The following is a 25,274-nucleotide window of genomic DNA, read 5'->3' as shown; positions in this document are numbered from 1 at the left end:
AGATGATAAAAATTGCATCCATTATCTGAGAATAATGTTTAAAGAATTGCCCATAACATCAGTGCATCAGCCCTACCCACATGGACACTGAAGAAAAGGTTGCATGTCAAAGGTATCTGGCAAAATACAATGTAATGTCTCAGGATATGGATCTATGAAATGTTTAAACTCACATAAACATTGTATTAGTGAATATTTATTGAACATCTACACATGCCAGGCTGGCCTAGGCTATGTGCCCTGGGATAGCTGTTATAATTGCCACATATGATGATATGTTATGAAAGTAATGAAGGGTTCACAAAGATAAGGCTGGGAAAGGTACTGCACAGCTTTGTGCCTGACTGTAAGGGGTGTCCTGAAGGATAAGTCAGAACTTACCAGGGTGATAGCCTGGAACAGCATATGGAAAGATGCTTTCAGTGACGACCCTGAGGAAAGTTTTCAATGAAACAGAAATGACCTATCAAGTCTGTGTTGTCGAGGGGACATTGTGCATTATATCCACACATTATGAGACCAGAAAACATGCTTAGGGCCTAAGGGTCCTCTACTCTTTTATTCAAAGAAAGCACCAGAGCTGGACACATTTTGCCTTTTTTGAACTTACCAACCACAGGAAAAGAGAGTTGGAATGCTCTTGGCTCCCAAAGGCCTGGTCCATATTTTTATCCTCTTCTAATAGAAAGATAGAACTGGCCAACTTAAGGATATTTTGTAGCAAGTGACAGAAAACTGACAGTTCCCCAGACATCCAAAACGTAATGAACCTACTGTAGATCTCTGAGTAGAAGTTTAGTTGATGGAAAACGTGTTTTTTTACCAAGCCATTGTGGCTGCAGGACACTTTTTCCTTATGGACCATGTATAACTGCTACCCTCTGGCCTTTGAGGGCCAAGGCCAGGTAAGACCAGCCAGAAGAGGAGGATTACCTTTCTTAAGTAGGGAGTACAGGTAGCAGGAGAAAACTGAATTGTTTGAATGAGAGTTAAGTTGTGTTGAACAAAATTGCACCTTGGGGCATCCCTGGTGGTGCAAGGGGTTAAGACGCAACCTATGAAGCTATCCGCAGCCTCTGTAGCATGAGTTAGATTCCCCTGCCAGGGAGCTACCCACATGGTGCAGCAGACCTCTCCTGTCTTGCCCGCTGCTCCCCTCAGCAGTGTATTTCATCAGTCTGCATGTTCTGTTCCCCACTCTCTCTGGTGAATCCTCTCATCCCCCCCACACACCTCTGGCCTGTACCCCGTTCTTATATACATAAATAAATCTTAAAAAATTGCCCCTTGACTCTGTGGGAGGTCCTCAGGGTACTACTTGTTTGTGTGAAAACACCAACTCTATCCAGCACTTTCCTCTCAATAGACATATCACTGTCATCTCATAAGTCATTAGAATCGTTTATGCCCCCACCAAAATAATCCCCAATGTTGTACCACGATGGTCTCCTCCTGATTACTTATATCAATAACCAACATCCATTTCATTCACCTTCACCTCTGTAAGCACCCCCACACTGCTTAGGACATTTCCTCATTTACTTCAAGTTGCTTCCCTTGCCCTTCCTCAGTCTTTCCCTTACACCTGCTAGATCTTAAGCCGTCATCATCCTCCCCTAAATCTCTGAAACATGGTCACACCTAAAGATGCCATTCTCCTTCTTAGCCCTCCCAAACTTAGATTTTTTCCTTCCCACATCTGAATATCTTTAGTCTGAAGGAAAAGTAGTTTCTGCTTTGCTCGTTGTTGCTGCTCCAGATCTCTGATCCTCCCTTTTTCCTAATACCCTCCTTGGAAGTTCATGTAACATGATGGAATAAGTTAGCACCTAGTCAGTTGTTTGTTCCTACTACTATTCACGTGCCATCCATCAACCTGAACACTCAATTCCATGACCTGCTCACTCTGCAAATCTTGTCCTTCGTCTGTCACTGTGGTCACGTTATTTTTTTTTTTAATAGAGTCATGCTTTATTTATTTGTTTGCTGGTTTGTTTGTTTGTTTTGTTTATACATGCACTGGGTACAGTCAGAAGTGCGGGAGGGAGGGTGAGAGAATTCACCAGAGCCAGAGCGGGGAGCAGAGCAGGCAGAAGGACCGAAGTACACTGCTGAGGGGAGCAGCGGGCGGCAGGAGAGGTCTGCGCCCATGTGGGACCCTCCTCCGGTGGCCGGGGAGCAGCCGGGGATCGAACCGGCGCCGCAGAGGCCGCGCGCAGCTTCGCAACCCAGCGCTCAACCGCTGCGCCACCGGGGAGGCCCATGTGGTCACGTTATTACTAATAACTGCACTGTCACCAAAATGCTTATGCCAAGCACTCAGTCTTTGATCATCTCATCTCTTTCTAGGTAACTTCCTTTAGCACCCCCATTCCATCAATTGTTGGGTACTCTTAGAGGGTCTCCAAGCCATTGGTTTGTCTTCACTATCTTCCTTTCATGTTGTTTTCCTCCTTGACCACCTTCACTTGTGTGGTTCCTGATCATAAATTTTTCCCTTATCCCCATTCTCAAATCCTATCTTCTCTTACAGCACTGTACTCATCTAAGGAAAACAAACAAGTGAAAAACAACTGGATCCTAGCTAAATTCAATCTCTGCTGATTCCTAACCTCTATGTAAGAAAGAAAACATGACTGCAGGGCAAAAGAACAACATGCTGGCTTGTCTGACCTTATACTTCTATAAAAACAGCTTTCACCACTCCTTGAAAACTAATCTTGAACATATGCTAAGGTCAATATCACACTTCTCAAACCTCCTGAAATAACTCTTCCTCAATCTCAGCTGATAGTCTTAGCTCTGTTTTTACTGGGAAAAAATAGGAGTTTACGCCCTTATGTTCCATCATCATATTTACCAAGGACCCACATCTGTCCTGTGCACACTCCCCTCCCTCCAGCTGCAATGACTGCGCTGCTGGCTCCAGTGGGGCCACTGCTCCACTCAGACTGCAGCAGGTCCTCTGGCTCTTTCCCAGCAGTTTTCCCTTCAAGGAAAACTTTCTCTCCCACTACCAATTTTATGTAATATGTATTAGTCCATCAATACATACCCATGCTGATAGAGCTTTTATTAAAAAAAAAATCCTTTCTTTGTGTCCTATTTCTTTTTTCTCTTTTTATATCTTTTAATTATTTTTTACTTTATTATTCATTTTTGTACAGTAATTGATTTCTCCACTCAGGTGTAGTTCCTGCAGTTCCTCCACCACAGCTCCCGTGATCCGTCACCATAGTCCCTTATGTTCTTCCCTCACGCGTTTCGACCCCCTCCCTCCCCTTCCCCCACTGAGTCCCTCAGAGCTATGGTCAGCTTGATTTGTCTTTTTCTTGACCTTTTGTTTGGTTTCTCTATATTCTGCATATAAGTGAGACCACCCAATATTTATCTTTGTCCTTCTGGCTTATTTTGGCTAACATTACCCCTTCCAGCTCCATCCATTTCCTTCTAATTTCCACATCATTCGTCTGGCTCAAATTTTAAATTAAAAAAAAAAAAATTCCTGTACCTGTGTCTATTTGTTCTCCATGTTAGCTTGATTTGAGTCATGCTTTCTTGCTCAGTACTGCAGAGACAGTGCACTAGTCAAGGTCAGCAATGGCCTTCACAAAGTCAAGTCCATTTGTCAATCTTCAGTCCCACCCGACTCAGTCACTCAGCAACATTGTTCCCATTGGCCATGCCCTCCTTTTTGTTTTGTTTTGTTTTAAAGATTTATTTATTTATGTGCACAAGAGCCGGGGTTTAGGCCACAAGTGTGGGGCAGGGGGGTGAGAGGATTCACCAGAGACAGAGTGGGGAGCAGAAAAGGCAGACTGACCAAAGCACACTGCTGAGGGGAGCAGAGGGCAAGCCAGGAGAGGTCTGCTGCACCATGCGGGCAACTGCTCCCTGGCTGGCTGGGGAATTGAACTCATGTTGGAGAGGCTGCAGACAGCTTCACAGGTTGCATCTCAACCCCTTGTGCCACCAGGGAGGCCCTATGCCCTCCTTTTTGAAACACCTTCACATAACTTTCATATCAGTGTGCTCTCCTGGTCTCTCTCCTCACTGGACATTCCTTAGAAGACCACATTGTTTTTTGATTCCTATGTGTTGTAAGAGGTGCCTCCATCTTTATTTTTGTAATATATTTGGAAAATTTGTTTCTGTAAATTATTGTTCATTTTTGTACAATATGTGCTTTCTCCTCTCATGTGTAGTCAAAATGGGAGGGAAGAGCACAAGACACTACGGCAATGCTTCCCTCTTTAGATGTCTTGTCCTCTGTATCTACACTCCAAGTCTTGATGGCTTCATACAGTCTCAGAGTTTCAAACACCACTTAAAAATCTGATTATGCTCAGATTTATGTTTCAACCCAACTCTTCCTCTATCTCCAACTCACTGGCTGCTTCTGTTACTTCACTTGGATGTTCTTTAAAAACCTCCAAAATAAAGCATGACTTTCTTCCCAAATAAACTCCTAACCCATTATTAACCATCAACTATTCCATCCTTGATCTTATGGCTGATATAAAGGAAAACTCAAGAGTCTTCCTTGATCTTTTTCTTTCCTACTGCATTTCAATCCATCAGCAAATCTTATCAACTCTGCCTTTACAATATAAACTTAAGTGTATCTCAAATCTAATAGCTTCTCAGCACCATCACTTCTTAGTCTAAGTCTCATAATGTCATTCTGGGCTACTATTATACCCAACAATGAACTCTTAATTTCCATTTTTAACTTTCTTCCTAATCTCCTCTCCCACCCAGAAGCCAGAGGCCTCCATTTAAAAAGAAAATTTAGATTATATCATTTCCCTGCTCAAATTTATCCATCATCTTCTGATAATTAGAATTGAATGCCAAGATCTTGCCATGTTCCACCCTTGCCTGCCTCTCCAATTTCATTTGCTATCAGACACTCTCTTGTCCATTCTGCTTCATCAATGACTCTAGTCATTCCTCACATATATATGAAAGTGTGTAACTATAGAATCTTTACATCTGCTTTGCCCTCAGTCTGAAATGCTCTTCCCCACATACTGAAATGGCTTATTCCCTTACTTTATTCCGGTCTCTGCTCAAATATGATGTCTTGAGAGGCCTACCCTGACCATCTTGTCTAAATAGCACCCTTTTTCATGTTTTATCCTTTTCACCTGTTATCTTTTTCTAGCGCTTCCCACTTCCTATTCCCCCATTAGAATGTAGACTACAGAAAGACAGGGAGGTTGTCCGAATTCATTGCAGCTGTGTGTGCCCAGAACAGTTCTTGGAAGAAGAAAGATCTCAATCAATATTTGTGGCATGAGTCAATGAGTGATATTCAGAGCTCAATGTTAAGGTTCTGGTTCAGATATTCAGTGATGTGGTGAGTTGAATCTCTTAATATAAAATAATACATTACAAAAGTCTACCTTAAGTTATTTTATGGCTCTAACTATTGCCCGCAGGCTGAAAAAATGGCAGCTATTTGGCTTCATATGAGATTATCACTGTAGAGAGACTTTGATGTCTGTGGTGGTATCATTTGATTTGGAGATTGTGGTGCCAGAAATACAAACCTCCAGCTCAGCACACAGGCCCAACAGCTTACAGAGGAGACGTTTATCAAAATAAACTTTATGTAATACAGAAAAGATATGTGTTTCTTTTAAGCCTCTGAAATTTTTATCTATTTTTCCCAGGATACAGATCTGAGTGATGGGTATGGTCTCAGTATGGCATCATATCTCTCCCTTTACCTAGACAGTAGTATTTGGCTGAAATATGCCAAGGATTGTCAGTTTACCTTTTAATTTAGAGAACAGAATGAGGATACATCTATTTCCTTGCTGAGTTAATGCAGGCTTACTTTGCCTCTCACTCTCATGTCATTTAAAAAAATAAATCGTAAAAATGGTTTCATCCTATAGAGTCATGGAAAATATCCAAAGTTCTCTTGTGCTGATGCAGTAAGTATACTTATGTACAATTAGACAAAATGATAATATTGAAAGAAGCAGATGTTTCCTTTCTTTAAGAGAACTTAAATAAGCTAATTCAAGTCACACCACTAATTTGAACACATTACTGCTTTAAGAAAATGAGATATATTTTGTTTTAACCATTATTTTTAAACAGAAAGATTTATTTACTCTGCAGTTTTGATAAGGGCTTTGCTGTATTTGTCTCCTATGCAAGACACATAGATCGATGCTTAGTAGATGTTTTTAGAGCAAATGAATGTACTGCTTAAGAATGTAATTCAGAAATGAAAGTAGTTTAGAGCAATCTTCTTAGTACTTAATATTGTAAATCTAACTTGGCAGTATATTAACCAATGAAGAAGCAATTGCTTCTTAAGGGTTTTCTTTTTAAAAAGAAATAATTTAATATTACTAGTTCCCTGAGTCCATGTAAAATCTTGTCTGGGTTATAAAAATTGATTTTACCTATAATTGCTCACAAACAATATTTTCACAGAGTGAATGTAAAAATATTAACGGAAGGCAAATTATCTGTGCAACATTCTTGAAGATATAGTGTGGAGAGTTTTCAAGATTTCTTACCTGTTTGTAAGTTGCAAGAAATCTAGACTATTAAGTGAAAAGAGAGATTCTAGAATAGGTCAAAGGAAGGGCAGAACCAGAGGTGCAGTGAGGAGGGATGAAGCCACCCACTCCATGAAGTGAAACTTGAGTCTTCTAAATTGCATTTGACTTATTTTATGTTGGGCTTATATCAGGAGAGAATGTCTTTTAAGCAAGTAATATATGACCTAAGAGGGTGAAAAATTCCAAATAGGTGTTAAAGCTTCTTTTTATACGTGCCGTATTTCATATGTTTGAGAAATGTACATTTCCACATCTTATTTTTAGTCACTAACACAGAAGACACTGACCTAAAATTTCGAACAGACAGTTTTTAGTCTGGAGTTGAGATGACTCGCCATGTACAGTAGCCCCTGACATGAAATGATCTGAGATGGTGGCATCCTCAGTGTTTCACTAATTTCCCCTATCTTCCATGCAGACTTTTGAAACTCTTGGAGGAGAGACAAGTTATACATGGAAAACACCATTTTAGTTAATCTGTGATGTCAAATCAGGGCAGTTATTGAGCAGTTGTTCTAGGTAACTCATTCCACAAGCAGGAATAAGAAAGGTAGTTTCGAGACCCCTTTCTTCTCGCTGCAAACTGGGTCAGAATTACTCAAGTATTTAGTAACACCAATGCATCAAAAAGGGTGCTTCTTTTCTTTTCTCTCCCTGAGTTATCCTGTGGAATGCTGATTCCCTTCTTAATATCCAGGGGATTTCCAGGTACCTATATGTGACCATTTTAAAAGTTATTTTATTAAAAGAGTAAAGATCTGTGATTTAAATTAGAATAAAGGCTGTGCAAGTGATTACAAAAGCTTTTTGTTTTCTGTTCTCCTTAAGTAATTAAAAGATAAATTGTGTTCAACACAAAATAATACATATGTTTATCTTCCAGATTTTCTTATAATTAGCTAAATATTTACAGAAACTGAAGTGGCATTCCTCAATATTATTCAGACACTTCCAGGTAAATTAAAGTTTAATGTCACAAAAAACATATTTTTTAATTCACTGAGTTTAAGACGCTAGGGTTGGCTACCATGTAAACAAAAAGGAAACTTGTATATGCTCTTTTTGGTAACAATTTAACTGATTAAGAATTTGGATGATTAACCTGGAGAATTTAACCTTATTCCACCCATTTAATGCTCCCCCAAAATGATTGTTTTGACATTCACTGTTTTTATACTCCAAAGGAAACTTACCGAAGTGAGCTATACAACTGGTATCCACAGGCAGAAGTGAAGATTATTTTTAGAAGAAACCAGTCTCAAGTGAAACACAGCCTTTGACATGGTCACATATATATTACACACTCTTGACCCATAGTGAGAAAGTAAGTCATTCTTCATTTCTTATTTATTCCCTATCACAATCAGACCACACACTACATGTTTCTTTCACCAGATGTCAAAATGAAATCATGTGAGATGTTTCAGAGCTACAGTAAGGGCATGAATCCCAAGACAATGAGCCACACAACAACCATTGTCAACAGGCAAACTTCAACAAAGTCTGGATTTGGATTTGGTTTTATGTTCGGGGAAGTAGATTTGCTCTGGCTTTTAATAATTCATAAGAAACAGAAATCACAACATATCAACTCAATATCCACCTACAAAAAGTCCAAAGGAGTCAAAGTCCCCTCCCATTCATCTTCTTGTTCCACCGACATTTTGAAAATAAAGGGGACAAATAGAAATGAAAAAAGGGGGAGGAAGAAAACAAAAAATGACTTAAGTAAATTCACATTCTTATTAAACATCACTGAGATTGAATTTGATCCATCAGGCTGACTTTAGTTCTTACCATAAGATCTTGCAAGGAAACTGGGTGTCCATGGTTTTGCCTTCCAGGATTGATCTAGAACTCTAAGGGTGAAGTATGTATGGATGTGTGTGTGTGTGCTTTAATTCCATTTCAAAAACACTGACACAGGACAATTCTCATCATTGGTAATAGTCTTTGGAGTCCAATCATGCAAAGGAGCAGGCAAGTGCAAGTTAGGTCTCATTGCAAGATAAACATGGCAAGGTGAACAGTTTAATGCTAGATAAGGGTTGGGAGATTTGTTTCCATTAGAATATACTGGCCATTGGTCCCACATAATCAAAAGTTAGATATACAGGATTTATATATAAACAGAAGCCTTCCATTTCCATTTGACTGACCAAGGAAATGGATCAAAGTGAACCATTTCGGACAGTAAAAGAACTAAGTGGCAAAAAGAAAAAAAAAAACAAATCTTATATTTTAATTACATGGAAAATAACTGATATTACTATTTACATTGTAACTTGTTTGCTGTTTTTACAGGAAGAGGCTTCCCTGCTTGGCTTAATAATATTTGGAAAATGCTGGACTCTCACAATTGAGTGTGTGTGTGTATGAGGGGGTTGTGAGTAGGAAGTGGAATTCCTCTTGGGCATCAAAGATTCTTGGGATATTTTTATTCCTGTCTCTGAGTTGTAAATGATAAATTTTTCTGCAAAGCCGGCTGACAATTTTCTTTATGGAGCATAGTGCCTTCAAGACTTCGATCATCATATGCAAAGATAATTAAAGCAGATTTTTATATTTTAGATTTTGCAGTGAATATTTAAAATTTATACATCAATTTTGCTTATTGGTCCTCCCCCTGCCACCCACATAGCATGTCCTAAAAGGATTTATTTTTTTCTCATCTATTCTATTTGCTGATTCACTGATAGTCAGCTGCTATCAGTATTCTTAGGTAATACTTTCCTAATGATGATAACAGATTGAGAAGAATTACCCAACTTTTCAACCCTCAGTTAAATATCTTACTTTAATTGGAGGGATTTGGGCAGGCCCTGGGTCACTTGTGGGGTATAGTCCTACAAAGCTCAAGCATCAGATTCTTGAAGATGCAAGATTACTACCCGTTTTTATTCCATAAGAAGAAATGTATCTTTTTGAAATGTTCTCCCACATCTCCTTTTAAAAATTTACACACTGACCCACAAAATACATATTAAGAAATGAAAGTAATGGTGATTTTACCAAATTACCTAAACAATTGAATCTCTCCTGCATGTGGGGACAGTCAGCCCTCCTACAACATACTCTGGAACATTGCATTCAGGATCACTGTGAAAACAATGGCCCTCTAGGGAGTGACAGGTTGGCTTCTCTCAGCAGCCACTTCACACTGCAAAGAGAGCCTGACCACAGGCAAGACCTTCAGTTTTTCCAGGAATGCAGTGCAGGTGCCTTGAGACTTTACTAACCTAAAAGCAAGAGAATCCTTTGGAAGTAACAGGTGACTGTATAGGAAATATTAGTGTTTTTTTTTTTTTTAAGAAAACAAAAAGACTCAATGCAGAATATATTCTGTGAAACTGATGACATAATCACCTTGTGTAGGACTGGTGGACTTTTGAAATAATGATTCTCTGTTGTACCATCTCCCATCTTGCTTTGATAACCGAGTAAGCAGTCAAGAAACCAAACTCTTGGCTCTATTTGTATGATACTTCAATCCGAGATACTCATTCCACTTTTTTTCTAGTTCATAAGGGAGATCTGGCTAAAATAATCAAATCCCAAGAACTATACAACAGAAAAGATAAAACAAGTAGAGTTTAGGGAAGGCAGCAATAATAAAGGAGAGGCATTGTTTAGTTCTTGCCTGGCTTAATCTAAGCAAAAAATAAGTAAATCACCACTTGCGCAAATAAGAAAGCCAATCTAACTGTCAAGCACTTCTAAGATGCTGCCTGGAAATTTTCTTTTGTTTTGAAGTCATTTTGTGGCTAATGGAATTCCCCTTGCTACTCACTTTCTTGCAGACAGTCGACTGCTCTCTGCACTTAATCCCATGTGGTAGAAAGCCAAGAGTGGAGAAAACACAGTTATTATACTGGGAAGACTACAGGAAAGGAGATAAATAAAGAATAAAGGACATGAGAAGGGAATATTTTAAAAGGGGGTTGGAGTATGATAGAAAAGAGAGCATATGTGAATCGAGGTATTTTTAAAATCAGGTTATCTGCGATATTAACCAAAAATAATGATAGTATGAGCTAGAAACTGGGCCACTTTATTCCAAGGGACAGATTGCAGTCTAATGGGAGTTCTCCCCATTTTAAACAAATAACCCCTTGTCTTGAATCTCAGTGTGTGAAGCAATCTCATCAATGGCAGCATTGCTGTCCTGGTGATGGTGGGGGGTGACTCTATTGCTTGAAAAGAGACAAAGCTTCCCTATTGTGGAATTTAAGGCAGTTTTTAGAGTACTGACATTCTTTTTTTGCTCTATTATTGAAGGGATTTCATTTATCAGTCATATCACACTCATCAACCATCCACTTCATGCATCTCACTTCTTCAGGTGAAATATCACCACATTGGTGAGCACCAATATGGTCAGAGTGCAAATAACTGTGATGGATACTCCACCAGAGTGATTAAGAGGGGAAGCTTTGGCCTGGTCCCTATTATTGCTGAGAAGTCACCCTGGTATTGCCTTGTATATAACCAAGATGTTTCACAGTGCCTCCTTAAGTGCTTGGGAAAGCACTTTCATTTAATTTCAGCTAAAATCAGGTGATTTTCCTAAGCATTGACATAAATGTTTCATGGCTTTTAAGACAAACTCATATTGCTAAAGCTACTTAGCAGCAGTAACTTATAGGCATAGTTATTGCTGTCACATCGACTGCAGTACAAAACTTGGATTACCAGCCCTTCTTGGATTGCTGAAATTTATGAAAATAAATAAACATGAAACATCAGTCATAGGATGGGGTGAAGGAACCCCCCTGAGGAATAAATAATATCTGCAGAAATTTTTTTCAAAGGCTAACCTGAGGATCATCCTGTGCTTTGGGTATATTTTTATTTTTTGATTATTTAATTTTTTTATTCCAGATGAGGAAAATAATATATCTTCTCTAACTTAAACCTAGGCAGGATATAGCTCTGGGAAGTAGCACACTCATGGTGAACACAACCCAAAATCTGAAAATCGTTTAAGTAGGCTCATTTTCTGCTAAGGAAATCATATGAAGACAATTCTGCTGTGTCCCCTGGATGGGCCTCTACCTCCAGGTATGTACAAAATGACTTTGCTTCCCCACCTGTCACTTTCTATCCAGTTGTGTCACAATTTATAAATGACAAATGGGGTCTACTCTCTAAATCATGGATGTCGGTGGCTCCTGGTATTTGGGCAATAATCTCCTTTAGATCTTCTTCCACACTGCAACCTACTCTCTAGCCTCTCCTACCCACTCATGTCAGAGAAAAGACCTTGTTTTTTTATTCCCAACTTCTTCTAAGGGCCAAACCATTTAGTACCTCGAAACTGTTACCCCCTCCCGCCCCCCACACTGTACGTAAGCATCACATATGTTCTTTCTACAAATTGGTATACAGGTGCCATTTAATCAGTTCAAATTTGGAAGCTACATCTTCAAGGGTCCGAGAGAGCTCACTCCCCCCATGTTGTCCCCCCTTACATGTTTTCTTATAAGACATACAGCTTAATCAATTAACAAACTAAACAGCTTATATACTGGCAATATATTACAGATGGGTTTATGTCAGAGTAATAGATCACATGAAATGGACCATGTGGTACCCCAGTGCATGATGTCTTGGTTGAGCCCTGAGGACACTGACAGTAGCATCTCTAAGGAAATAGTGCTGTATAAATACAGACACATGCGGATCTGTATCTACATCCATCTGACTAGGCCATAAGGAGCAGGTAGATGCAAGATAGAGACACACACATGCTGATGGGGCCACTGCACACCTTGTCATGCCATTTGGAAGGGCAATTACAGGTTGCTGGTTTTGCAGCCATTAAAATTACACTTTATGGAAAAGGCTTCTCTAATTGTGTTTGATTTGCTTTCTGTAGTAAGCATCGTTGGAAGAAGATCAAAGCAAGTGCAACTAGAAGTTAAATACACATTTGGCTTAGCTGCAATACAGAACTCTGGAGAAGAAGCAGGCTGAAAGATCTGTTTGAATTTTAGACTTAGATTTTTCTCCCTTGAGGTTTTCTTGTCACTGTGTGTCTGTGTGTGTGTGTGTGCGTGCATGTCTGCGTGTGTGTGTTCCATCACATCATCTCCTGAAGAATGCTGGGTTTCGCAGGCAGGCGGCTAGTCACCTGCAACAACCCAGGGGTCCTGCCGAGGCTTCCAGGCTGCTGTCAGTGTCAGATGCCAGGGTCTGGTCGGTGGACATGGAGGAGATGTCGTTGACTGACGAGGATGGAGGGAGACTCTCACTGCTGTTCACTGCTGCACCTGTGCTAAGAAAATGAAGACCAACATGACTAAATCTGGAACTGGACTCAAGTGAATATCGCTTGGCAGGCAGGCAGGGACAATGCAATAAGGGTGTCTTGTGTATCATTTGCTTCACAAGGTTTCATTGAACTAACACAGGGCACTATAGTAATTGGTGAAAATCATGGCAAAAATGCAAAATCCCTGTAGCAAGTTATTCACAACTAATGCAGTAGTTCTCAAATCTTGCTCTATCTGAGAATTCATATGCTATATTCTTTTTTTTTAATTATGTTAAATTTTTTTAAAGATTTTTTATTTTTTTATTTATACAAGAGCTGGGGTACAGGCCAGATTCGCGGGAGGGTGAGAGGATCCACCAGAGACAGAGTGGGGAACAGAACAGGCAGACTGATGAAATATACTGCTGGCGCGACAGGAGAGATCTGCCTCGCCATGTGGGACCCTCACCTACTGGTATGGAAACCGTGCTGCAGAGGCCACGGACAGCTTCACAGCACTGCGTTCAACTGCCTGCACCACCAGGGGAGGCCCTCATCTGCTACTTTCTTAAATAAACTGAAACCCACTACAAACCCATCAACTCCCATACCTCCAATATCACTATATTTGGTATTAGATAGAGTTAAGACATTTACATTTCTAAATGCTCTCCATAGACCATAGAATTAAAGGTTGAGACCACATGTCTATGGAGAAGACAGGTGAGCAAAAGCCATTTAATGCAATGATCTGAACCCAGATGATTTAATACAGGCATCTTATAAGACAAACACATGGAAGGGTCTGATCTTGGAAATATGGGCTGAGATGCAGTACAGAAATTTGAATTATATGTAGACTACAGCTCTAGAAAACGGAAGAACTATTAAGTAAATGTTATTACACGGTTATTAATATGACATCACACTTTAAATACATATAGGAAAAGTAGGGCTTTCAATGAATGTCACTTTTGATTGTGTATGTACTTTCCAGCAAGCTTGCTTACCTGGGAATCTACAGATTAAAAAATCGGAATTAGTAACTTAGATCAATTTGCAAAAAATCTTTCATTTATCAATGCAGGAATATTAAGATTTTGAAACTCTGAGAAGAAATTTGCTCAATAATTACTCAGTAAATATTTACTGAGTTATAATAACTTTGAGAACTCTGAAGGAAAGATGAGTCAGAGACATTGTAACATATAATGAAATCATGATACTACAGAAACAGTCAACTTACTTTTTCTTATCAGATATTCTTTATACTTAAATAATATGGGTGGTAAGTGCACGCTTTATGAAACAGTTTGCATTAGAAGTACTTGCTTTACAATTATTTAATAAGATAAAAGACAAATAATTTTCCCTAAAATTGTATCTTATTTGAATAAATATAGCTTGCAAGATATACTTGGTGAAAAGTAATAAATAGATTAAAACAGTATTACATAGATTTAATAAATCAGAAAAAAATCTAATGAAGTAGTACAATCTAATCTAATGAGTAGTACAATCTCCTTGTTCCTGAAGTAGACATTCTTGCCTGTAGAAAGAATGTGATAAAATTGTGGCAGTATCTGGAGAGGACCCAGACTAAGACATATGCATCCCATGTATATTTAAGTTTTTGATCTGTTGAAGATATTTATGTAAATTATGGGAAGATACAGGGAAAAAAATAAAATATGCACTAATCCTCAAATAAGAAGAAGAAATATTAAACTTCTGGTATTTTTTCTAGTTTAATATAATATATTCTTTTATATCCTGATATTTTCATATTCAAAACCTTTAATATCTTAAAAATATCAATACCTCTTAAATGTATCCAGATATTTTAAAACCTCTATTAACTTTTCCTGTAAATCATTGCTCTCATTATAAGTACAAAGTGTAATGTCCAGTTAATCTGGCTTCAATTATTCCAATTTTATTTTAATTATACCCTTTTAGACATGACACAGATCCAGTTCATTTCTTCTTGTGACATATACTAGCAGGCAACCCTTAACACCCTTACAAAACCCCAATGTCCAGCTTTGATATTCTCTCTGATTCTAGATTAAATTATACTAATATCTCATTTCTGTCACAGGTTTTGGTGTCTGATTATTTAGTATCACTATGATGGATGGCTCAGAATGTCTGTAGGTTTTCCACATCCTTATTAGAGATAAAAGATTAAAATTGGACATAGGACTTTAATAAAACTAACAAATCTAGCATGCTTTATTTCAACTATAGCAAAATAAACAGTTTGAAAATTTTCAAATAATGTTTTGTTGTAATGCAAATCAAAAAGTGTTTCAAAGTATACTATAATAATTCTGATCTCCTCTTGATAAGCTTTTTCCCTTTTCTGGACTGGAGTTGATTATGTGGACATATTCTGAATGTTACAGTGAGAGCTGAGCACTGATTCAAGCAAGGATCAGATAAGACTTAGCAAAGATAAGACTTTCTTAAGGAAACATAACTTGATTTTTTACAAATGCAAACCCACAATGGCAGCTAGAGAAATTACACAAAGAAGACTGAGAAAATTTTCCCAGAAAAACATTTCAATCTATAAATAATGTTGAATAAAGGCAGAAAAACCAGAGTAGCTTTTAATAAACATTTCATATACAGGGGCTCACAATGCAGGCTATGCTTCTGAAATACATAGCAGTCCTAAAGCACTTATTTTTAATAATCAATACGTTTTCAACAAGTTTGGAATATGCTGAGTGTTGTGTATCATAAGTTAGACCCTTATTGACTATAATTTTTGTTTATATGTATATATCTTGTATTGATGTTTTTGTTACTTTTTAAAATTATACTTCTTTAGTTCTCCTGTCTTCAGTAAACTCTACTGTCAAGCATAGAATAAGTACTTAATTTTATAAAACAAGTATTTTTTGTGTGTATTCTTCTAGGTAGGTTCTCTGAGGGAGGCAAATTTCTCCTCTGGCCAGGGATCAAACTTACGCTGCAGTGGTTGGTGATAGCTTGATGGGGCGGAGACTTTAACCCCAGGGAAGTCCCTTCTGTATGATTTCTAAATGTCTTTTTTACTACAGCCCTTTTTGGCTCTACCAGATGATCCTTTCAAGTAAAAAAGCTTTTATAAACCATAAAACCAAAGAAAATAGAAGGGCCAAGTTGTTAATTCACTGCCAAAGAATTTGTGAAAATCTCATACAAAAATGAACTCAGTTGAATTTGATTTGAATGTCCACTTGTGCGTGGTATATCCTAGTTATGTGATTGGAAGTATCCCTTCCTTCCATATTGCTTCCTGAAAAAGCAGTAGAGCTATGCATTTTAAGAAAATATTTTGCCATCAATAAAGCATTACAGAGATTTATCAATACATATGTCATTAAAAGTAACAGGAAAAAAAACTGAGTTGTAGTTAAACTGTATTAGCTACTATCAAATTTACTTGAAGAAAATTAAGATTCGTGGAAAGAAGAAACTTATAAAAAATTGAAAAGTTAGCCAAATGATATTCATTATTTCAGGAGAATATGTTGTTTTAATTTTTATTTTTTTTAGATTTGTTTACTTGCACAAGAACCGGGGTACAGGCCAGATGCGTGGGAGGGTGAAAGGATTCACCAGAGACAGAGTGGGGAACAGAACAGGCAGACTGACAAAATACACTGCTGAGGGGAGCAATGGGCACAACAGGAGAGGTCTGGCACACCATGTGGGACCCTTGCTGGCCAGCTGGGATCGAACTGGCGCTGCAGAGGCTGCCAATAGCTTCACAGCGTGGCACTCTACTGCCCGAGCCGCCAGGGGAAGCCCTGTTCTAATTTTTAAAAGAAAATTACTTTACCAACCCTATCCTCCTCCCCACAAAAGGTAAATACAAAGAATTATGACATATAAGAATTGGGAAAAAAAATCACTGAGAAACATTTCCTTTGCTTTCTGTTTGATCTTGTGTCTCAACATGTTTGGAGTTGGGTTTTTTAATAAAAAACAAATAACATTATTGATCTCTACATGAGTGATTTAGTTGGGAGAACAAACTTCCACGGTGTGAAAAATATGATGGGGGAAAGGTGGTATAGGAATTCACCTGGGGGAGCTTCATCTTCTACTTAGAGATTTTGAAAAATCTTTATCTGCCCTGATACTAAACATCAGTGTCTTGGCAAGTCTTTGCCACTTATGGTAGCTTTACTTTTCAAGTGGAATGGGGCAGGGGTGGATTATACACAGAAATTTTGGATAAGAAGATCGCCTATATTTGTTCTAGCTCTAACATTCTATAACAAATGTTTTTGAAGAAAATGAACTTCTATTCATGAACTGCTATTCCCTCAGCAGTCTTTACAAATCAATTCAGAAAGCAAACAGCACATTATAGTTGAAAACAAATCACTGTGCAAGTGAAATCAGATAGCAGAAGCAAGTACAATTGCTTATTTAGAAATGCATCTCAAGTTTGGATTCATTTCTTATTGATATACAAAAATTCCATCAATAAATTTCAAATCTGCATATTATTCTGCAAATGCACACTTAGCTTCCTATTTGCATTTTAAAAGCATCACTAAAACATCGGTTTGGGTATTAGGACCATTTTGTCACTGAGAAACTGCATTAACTTATTTTATTCCTTTGCTGCAGGGTACCCACTGTTGCTATGATGGAATATTAAGAGAGTCTGTGTTGTAATATTACTTCATCCCAGCTATCTGTAAAATACAATATGATATGCAAGCATTAATGAGAAAACGTTAACATGAGGAAGAATACAAAAAGCTAAGTTTTCAAGCCTTCTTAGTGATTGCCTTCTCTTTCAAACATTATCTTACTGCATATATACACAGACATGTACAGTCTGCATGCATACACATACATGCACACACACAGTATGCCGATAAAAATTTGACAATTGACACTTACAGAGGGAAAACAATGCCCTGATTTTTGGAATCAGCCAATTCCATGTCTTAAATCTTCCATGGCAGATTTCAGGGCACCAATTTGAGATAATAAACTTTTTTTAAGAGAGAAATGCAATGTTGGCACTGAGCTGCCAGAGTCAGTTTCAGCATATGGCAGTTCTATGCCTCTAGCTGATGCATAATAATATAGCTATACAGACATGTCATATATAACACATGATTTCTCAAGTCTAGATTATTTTCCTTTAAAATTGTGCAGTAAAAGTGCCTCCCCTGCTGGCGCAGGCAGTTGAGCGCAGCGCTGTGAAGCTGTTCGCAGCCTCTGCAGTGCTGGTTCGATTCCAGCTGGCGGCGAGGGTCCCACATAGTGCAGAAGACCTCTCCTGTGGCGCCCGCTGCTCCCTTCAGCAGTGTATTTCATCAGTCTGCCTGTTCTGTTCCCCGCTCTGTCTCTGGTGAATCCTCTCACCCTCCCACGCATCTGACCTGTACCCCGGTTCTTTTATAAAAATAAATAAATAAATCTTTTAAAAAAATTGTGCAGTAAAAGATTGATTCTATAATTACTTTTGCTATAAATTGATTGAACCACTCAACTATAGATTAAGGTAGGTGTATAATGTAAATAATTTGTGATTATTACAAGTCGCTGGAAGGGTTAAAGAATGGTTTGGTCTTCTTACATGTAGGTAGAGCCTCCATGGCATATATTAGAGTTAATCATTAACATGCTACGCAGCCTACAAAAAACATTAGGAATACATTCCCCCAAAATGAATAAATCAAATAACCTCCTAAAGCATGAACAAATGCCAACAGCAACAACTCATATATTTGAAACTTGGTTCATTTATCTCCACAGAAATTAATAGGGCAAATGAATATTTACTGGCATAAGAACATACTGAATTGCATACTATGTATTTTTTGAAGATTTATTTATTTATGCAGACAAGAGCTGGGGTACAGGCCAAAGGTGTGAGAGGTAAGAGGATTCACCAGAGACATAGTGGGGAACAGAACAGGCAGATTGACTGAAGTACACTGCTGAGGGGAGCAGCGGGTGAGATAGGAGAGGTCTGCTGTGCCATGTGGGTTGCTCCCTGGCTGGCCGGGGATCAAACTCATGCTGCAGAGGCTGTGGATTGCTTCACAGTGCGGTGCTTAACCCCTTGTGCCACCAGGGAGGCCCCCTGCATTCTATATTAAAGTTACGTTTCTTTCTTGAATTCTCTCTTTACAATAGCACAAAGAAACATTTTTAGGGAGGACCTCATTGGCAATTTTCAAATTAGTGAATATCAAGGCTCAGCATTTAGGCATAAATGGTCACAAAGATGAATATACATGGTCTTTCTTTCCAATGAACTTATAACCAATAAGCAGTAATAAAACAAGAGGTGAAAATTTAAAATGCAGGGACTAGCAGGATCCATAGGAAGAAAAGATCCTATTCTTTGGGACAATGTCAAAAATGTTTGGAAAGATATGAAAAATATTTGGTGGTTGCACTTGATAAGAGAACATTTGCAATCCACGAGGCTGGGTAAGAAAGTGGTAATATAGGACCCTATAAAGGGTACAGTGTGAAAGGGGGAAAACCTGGGGTATAATAAGAGGCCTATAAATGTCAGGAAGAAGTCACTGTGCTTAAATTATAAGTGACACAAAGCCATTGAGGGAGCAGTGATTAGTTGGATTCTTGACCAAACCTGTTATTTTAAAAGACCAAGTTAGAGACTGACGTCAGAAAGATTACATTGGGAAAACTTCATAGTGTTATTAATGAAAAGAATTGTAGAAATTAAATATAAATCCTCTAACAAGTAAACTTTTTAGGATATAGAAAGTGACTGTCATTGATAATATAAATATGGAATAAAAGACTAATCAGAGGTTTCAGGATAAAAGGCAGAAGAAATAGAGCTGTCATTAGTAGAAATGTAAAAATCTGAATTGGCAGCAATCTCAGTCCTGGCCCAACATTCTGGTTTCACTAAGAACTAGGTTATTTTCATCATTTCTTCTACAATCAACAATTACTGTGCAAACTAGCTTTTGGCTATATTTAACTTAAGTGATTTTTTTCTTTTTTTTGGTGAAAGCTTTGTAGATTTACAACTCATATCCCCCCAAATTCACCCATTTAAAATGCATAATTCAGAGCTTTTCAGTATATTCACAAATGTGTACTATTACAAGAGTCAATTTTAGAATATTTTCATATCAGAAAGAAGCCATTTAACTTTAGCTACTCCCACTGCCCCATGTCTTAAGCTCCACCACAATTAATCTAATTTCTCTATAGTTATACCTATTCTGGACATTTCATAGAAATGGAATCATGTAATACATGATCTGGTTTCTTTCACTGAACATAATGCTTCCAATTGATATCACTGTTTTCCAATATTGTATATGATTCTTCAAATGTACATTACAACTACACTCCAACAACCAAAGTTCCCATAATCCTCCAGCATAGTCCATTGGACCCCCTCCCCTTTCCTGCCCACACAACATCCCCCACTCTAGTAGACTCAATTCTACAGTCAGATATCCAGAGTCAGATTTATGGGGTTTGTTTGACTTAATTTTGTCTGTTCGTTTGTTTGGTTTCTCTATAGTCCATATGTGAGTGAAATTATCTGGTAATTGTTTTTCTCTTTCTGAGTTATTTCACTTAGTCTAATCCCTTTTAGTTTAATTTTCCTTGACACACCTGTGTGTGTGCATGCATGTGTACACACACGGAGTGTACATGTCTGTGTATATATTCAGTAAGATATGTTTGAAAGAGAAAGCAATCACTAAGAAGGCTTGAAAACTTAACTTTCTATATATTCACATTTTCTCATTAATGTTTGCATATCATATTGTATTTTACAGATAGCTGGAATGAAGTAATATTACAACACAGACTCTCTTAATATTCCATCATAGTAACAGTGAGTACCTGGCAGCAAAGGAATAAAATAAGTTAATGTAGTTTCTCAGTGACAAAATGGCCCTACTATGCAAACCCATGTTTTAGTGACGCTTTTAAAATGTAAATAGGAAGCTAAGTGTGCATTTGCAGAATAATATGCAGATTTGAAATTTATTGATGGAATTTTTGTAATATCAATAAGAAATGAATCCAAACTTGAGATGCATTTCTAAATAAGCAATTGTACTTGCTTCTGCTATCTGATTTCACTTGCACAGTGATTTGTTTTCAACTATAACGTGCTGTTTGCTTTCTGAATTGATTTGTAAAGACTGCTGAGGGAATAGCAACCTATGAATAGAAATTAATTTTCTTCCAAAAGCATTTGTTATGGAATGCTAGAGCTAGAACAAATATAGGAGATCCTCTTATGCAAAATTTCTCCATCCATTTTCCCCGCACCCCACATCTACCTGAGAAGTAAAGCTACCATAAGGGACAAAGACTCATAAAGATAAGGAAGCTTAGTACCAGGATGGGTAACGACTCTTCATTTTTTTTATAACTGAGTAGTATTCCCTTGTTTAGATATACCATATCTTCTTAATCTACTCATCTGTTTTGGGACACTTAAGTTGTTTTCATAGTTCAGCTTTTGTAAATAGTACTGTATTGAACACAGAAGAGCACATATCCCTTTGAATGTGTGCTTCTGAATTTTTCTGGTAGGTAACTAGGAATGGTATTGCTGGCTCAAATGGTAGACCTATTTGTACTATTTTGAGGAACTTCCATTTTGTTTTCCATGAAGGCTAGACTAGTCTGCATTCTCACCAGTAGTATACTGGGTCATAATGAATTGGGTCATTCTCACTGGTGGAAGTGATACTTCACTTTGGTTTTGACTTGCATTTCTCTTAGTACGTGACAATGGGCATTTTTTCATTTGCATGTTGCCTTTGTATTACTTCTTTAAAGAAGAGTCTATTTAACTCTTTTGTCCGTCTTTTGACTGAATTGTTTCTATTTTATTGGCTGTAATCCCTCCTCAAAAAAAAAAAAACAAAAAAAAATGCACAAATACCAATTTATTGGTTATTCACTGAGAGTGAGTACCTGAAGGAGAAGGTTGTCCTTTTACTACACCATTTTTAGTCTTTTCTTCTGAATTCATTACTTCTTTGTAGATAAGTTCTGGAAGAGAATTATCAGTGTTATAAAAAATAATGATCCTTTAATCCACAGAGAAAGTGCATTAGTTAGTGACAAATAACATTTTGATAAGGTTGAGTTAAATCATCTCAATAACAATTGAGATTCTTTTACTCCTCTATTTTTACTTCTTTGCAGCAGTACAGAACTTGGCAAAGGAGTTTCTCAATAAAGCATTTGACTAAATATTTGGATAATAGGCTCTTGAATTTTAAAATTTTTCACTGATTTTTTGATGCATTCTAACTTTATCTCTGAAATATTTTAATTTCTCAGTTTTGAACATCCCTTTTTCTTTTATATTCATCCCCTAAGTCACATACATATGCTCATCACTTTAGAATACTACAAATCCTTACAAGAGTCCCATCTGTTTTTCAGACTCAAAACTTGGATTTGTCAAAATAAGCTAGCTTAAAACCCAGCACTAGAAAAATCAAACATTCTTGCTTTGCAAAGACTTATAGTTTATGTAACCATCATCCTTTGCAGGAAGTTTCTTTCTCCAGGTTCAGATGGACCTTAGTCCATCTTCTCAAATGATGCTATGTCCTATCACTTTTTTACTCAGTAATCCCTACGAGTAACTGCCTTCCTTCCTACCCTTTCTATAATTCAACATCTTTTTTAATTTTTTTTACATGATTTACTGGCTATACATACTGATTTTCCTATATTCTCCAATATGGTCCTGAGACTAGTACAATCTATTATTTTAAAATACTTTTTGCTTCTTCCTACCCTTTGTTTCTTCTGTGTCCCTTATCTGGTATTTCTCTCTAGTCTTATTTTCCCAAATAACTACAATCAGTTATTTCGAGGCAGTTCTCCCTTTGTTTCATCCCTTTGTTTTCATCCCTTTGTTTCATCCCTTTGCATTTTCCTTTATATTCTTGCTTATTCTGACTTTGCTATGACCTACACTTGGCTTTCTCCTATATTTCTTATTCAACAATGATTTACATTAGTTTACTTCCTCACAATTTTGACATGCCTTTCTGCTTTACTTGGAAAAGTTTGCTGAAAATATATATTCATTCCTTTCTTATTTTAAAGGAGAAATAAGCCACGTAGATATATAAATTTTATATATAAATTCACAATTTCCATAAATTCAGTGAATGAATACCTATAACTACATTTTTATTTCTAATGTTTCAAACCATCATTTTAATTTTACCTAGTATATTATAAATTTATGGACAAATATGGAGTGTTTAAATTTGAAAATTTAAGTGAAAGTTTATCCTTTACTGTGACAAATACTTTGACAATCAGTAATTTTTTTTTCTTTTTTAGTAGTGGTATTTCTTTCTTTCTTTCTTAAATATTTATTTATTTATTTATATAAGCACTGGGTACAGTCAGAAGCACAGGAGGGTGAGAGAATTCACCAGAGCCAGAGCGGGGAGCAGAGCAGGCAGAAAGACCGAAGTACACTGCTGAGGGGAGCAGCAGGCGGCAGGAGAGGTCTGCACGCCATGTGGGACCCTCCTCCAGTGGCCGGGAAGCAGCCGGGGATCGAACCGGCTCTGCAGAGGCTGCAGGCAACTTCGCAACCCAGCGCTCAACCGCTGCGCCACCGGGGAGGCCTGACAATCAGTAGTACTTTAAAAGGCATCAGTAATTAATTTCTTTTATTCTTGAGTAAATGTAAAATTGTTTTTAGTATGAAAGACAGATGAAGTTTTAGGAGCTCTGAAATAGTCCAAAAGGATAGCAATTAGAAAATCATCCGTTTTTGGATTCTTTTCTATGGCTGTAACATTCTAAGTTAAAAAATGTTTATTTTGCTTGATTGTTGTGAGTGGGACAGTATAATAACCAAACCAAGTAGTATACAATTTATTATATATTTTTATAAATGATTTTCAACCATATAAAGCAAAATTATATTGGCAGTAAATCTCTCAATAGAGTCTTTCCAATGAATTTAATGTATCTATTTTGGAATATTTTAAATGGAAAAACCTTGAAGATAATTTCTGAGTTTCAATAAAGCAAAAAATATACTTTTATTTAAGAAGTCACCTTTCCATTCTTCAATGGTGTGTTCTCTTTCATCCAACTGTTTGTCATATATCTGAGGTGGAGGCTGCAGAATAAAAACAAACAATAAACCTTTGGTAATGACCTGAACATAATTAAACTTTTACAGTGCATAAAGAGTACAATGTGCTTCATTGATTTTAGTCATGATAATAATTGCATATAAACTATGAATAATTGTATTGGTGTTGATAGTAAAATTTCCCTAAAAATGTGTGGACTATTTGTTCATATGCCACTATTTGCAACTGACAAAATAAGGCAGCAAATTCAAATCCTGAGAGCTCACTTCCCAAAGCTAAGAAACTAATAGCTATGCTTTATTATTTTTAATATTTTAATTAATTAATTTGTCATTGAGGTAATATTGAGACCCCCCCAACCAGGGATTATAACTGGAGTATACCCACCACCAACTTACCCATATTCCACCACCATAGACCATTATGCTTCCTTCCTCTTTTGCGCTTATCTCTCCCCTATCCCCTCCCTACCTTGGTGCTTCAGTTCTGTAATCAGCTATCAAGGGTTAGTTTTTGAGTTTGTCTTTATCTGACTGTTAGTTTAGTTACTTCTATTCCACATATAAAGTATGTGGACACACTTTATGTGACACCATCCAGTCTTTATCTTTCTCCTTCTGATTTATTTTATTTAGCATTATCCATTCATGCTCCATCCGTGTTATAGCAAATGAGTTTATGGTTTTTGATTGCTGAGTAGTATTCCATTGTGTATATATACACCAAATCTTGATCTACTCATCTGTTCTGGGGCAGTTAGGTTGTGCCCCAGATTTAACTATACTAAACAGTGTTGCAGTAAGCATAGGAGTGCAAGTTTCCTTTTGAATTAATGTTTTGCAATTTTTTGAGTAGATGCCTGAATGGAATTACTGGATTGAATGGTTGATCCATGTTTAATGTCTTGAGATACCTCCTTACTGCTTTCCGTAAGGCCTGGACCAGTTTGCAGTCATACCAACAGTGTAGGAAGGTTCCCTTTTCTCCACATCCTCACCAGCATTTGTTGTTTCTGGTCTTTTTGATATGGGCCATTCTTACAAGTGCTAAATGGTGTCTCATTATGGTCTTGATTTGCATTTCTCTAATAATAAGTGATCATGAACATTTTTTTCATGTGTCTGTTGGCTGTTTGAATGTAACTAAAATGACAAGACACCCTACTGAATGGGAGAAAATGTTTGTACATCATATATCTGACAAAGGAATGATATCAATGATATACTAAGAACTCATAAAACTCTACAAAAACAAAACAAATAACCCAATAAAAATGGGCAAAGGAACTAAACAGATACATCT

The 25,274-nt window shown here is 37.3% G+C and overlaps 1 protein-coding gene across 4 annotated transcripts in view; it reads right to left on the bottom strand.

Moving 5' to 3' along the window:
* Nucleotides 1–12,716: 12,716 nt before the first annotated feature.
* MAPK10 (mitogen-activated protein kinase 10) overlaps nucleotides 12,717–25,274 on the bottom strand; it is a gene marked incomplete at both ends in the record, with an annotated part of 147,768 nt that continues 135,210 nt past the window's right edge. For all 4 annotated transcript variants that reach the window (XM_084233479.1, XM_084233480.1, XM_084233481.1 and 1 more), the window contains 3 exons: nucleotides 12,717–12,859; nucleotides 21,805–21,882; nucleotides 23,932–23,995. In XM_084233479.1, coding sequence (XP_084089605.1) covers nucleotides 12,717–12,859; nucleotides 21,805–21,882; nucleotides 23,932–23,995 — 285 coding nt within the window. The remainder of the gene's footprint in view (nucleotides 12,860–21,804; nucleotides 21,883–23,931; nucleotides 23,996–25,274) is intronic.

This window comes from Talpa europaea (genome assembly GCF_964194135.1).
Source record: "Talpa europaea genome assembly, chromosome: 5".
NCBI classification, from domain to species: domain Eukaryota; kingdom Metazoa; phylum Chordata; class Mammalia; order Eulipotyphla; family Talpidae; genus Talpa; species Talpa europaea.
The sequence above is the reverse complement of the archived record's forward strand: the minus strand, read 5'-3'. Positions and strand labels throughout refer to the sequence as shown.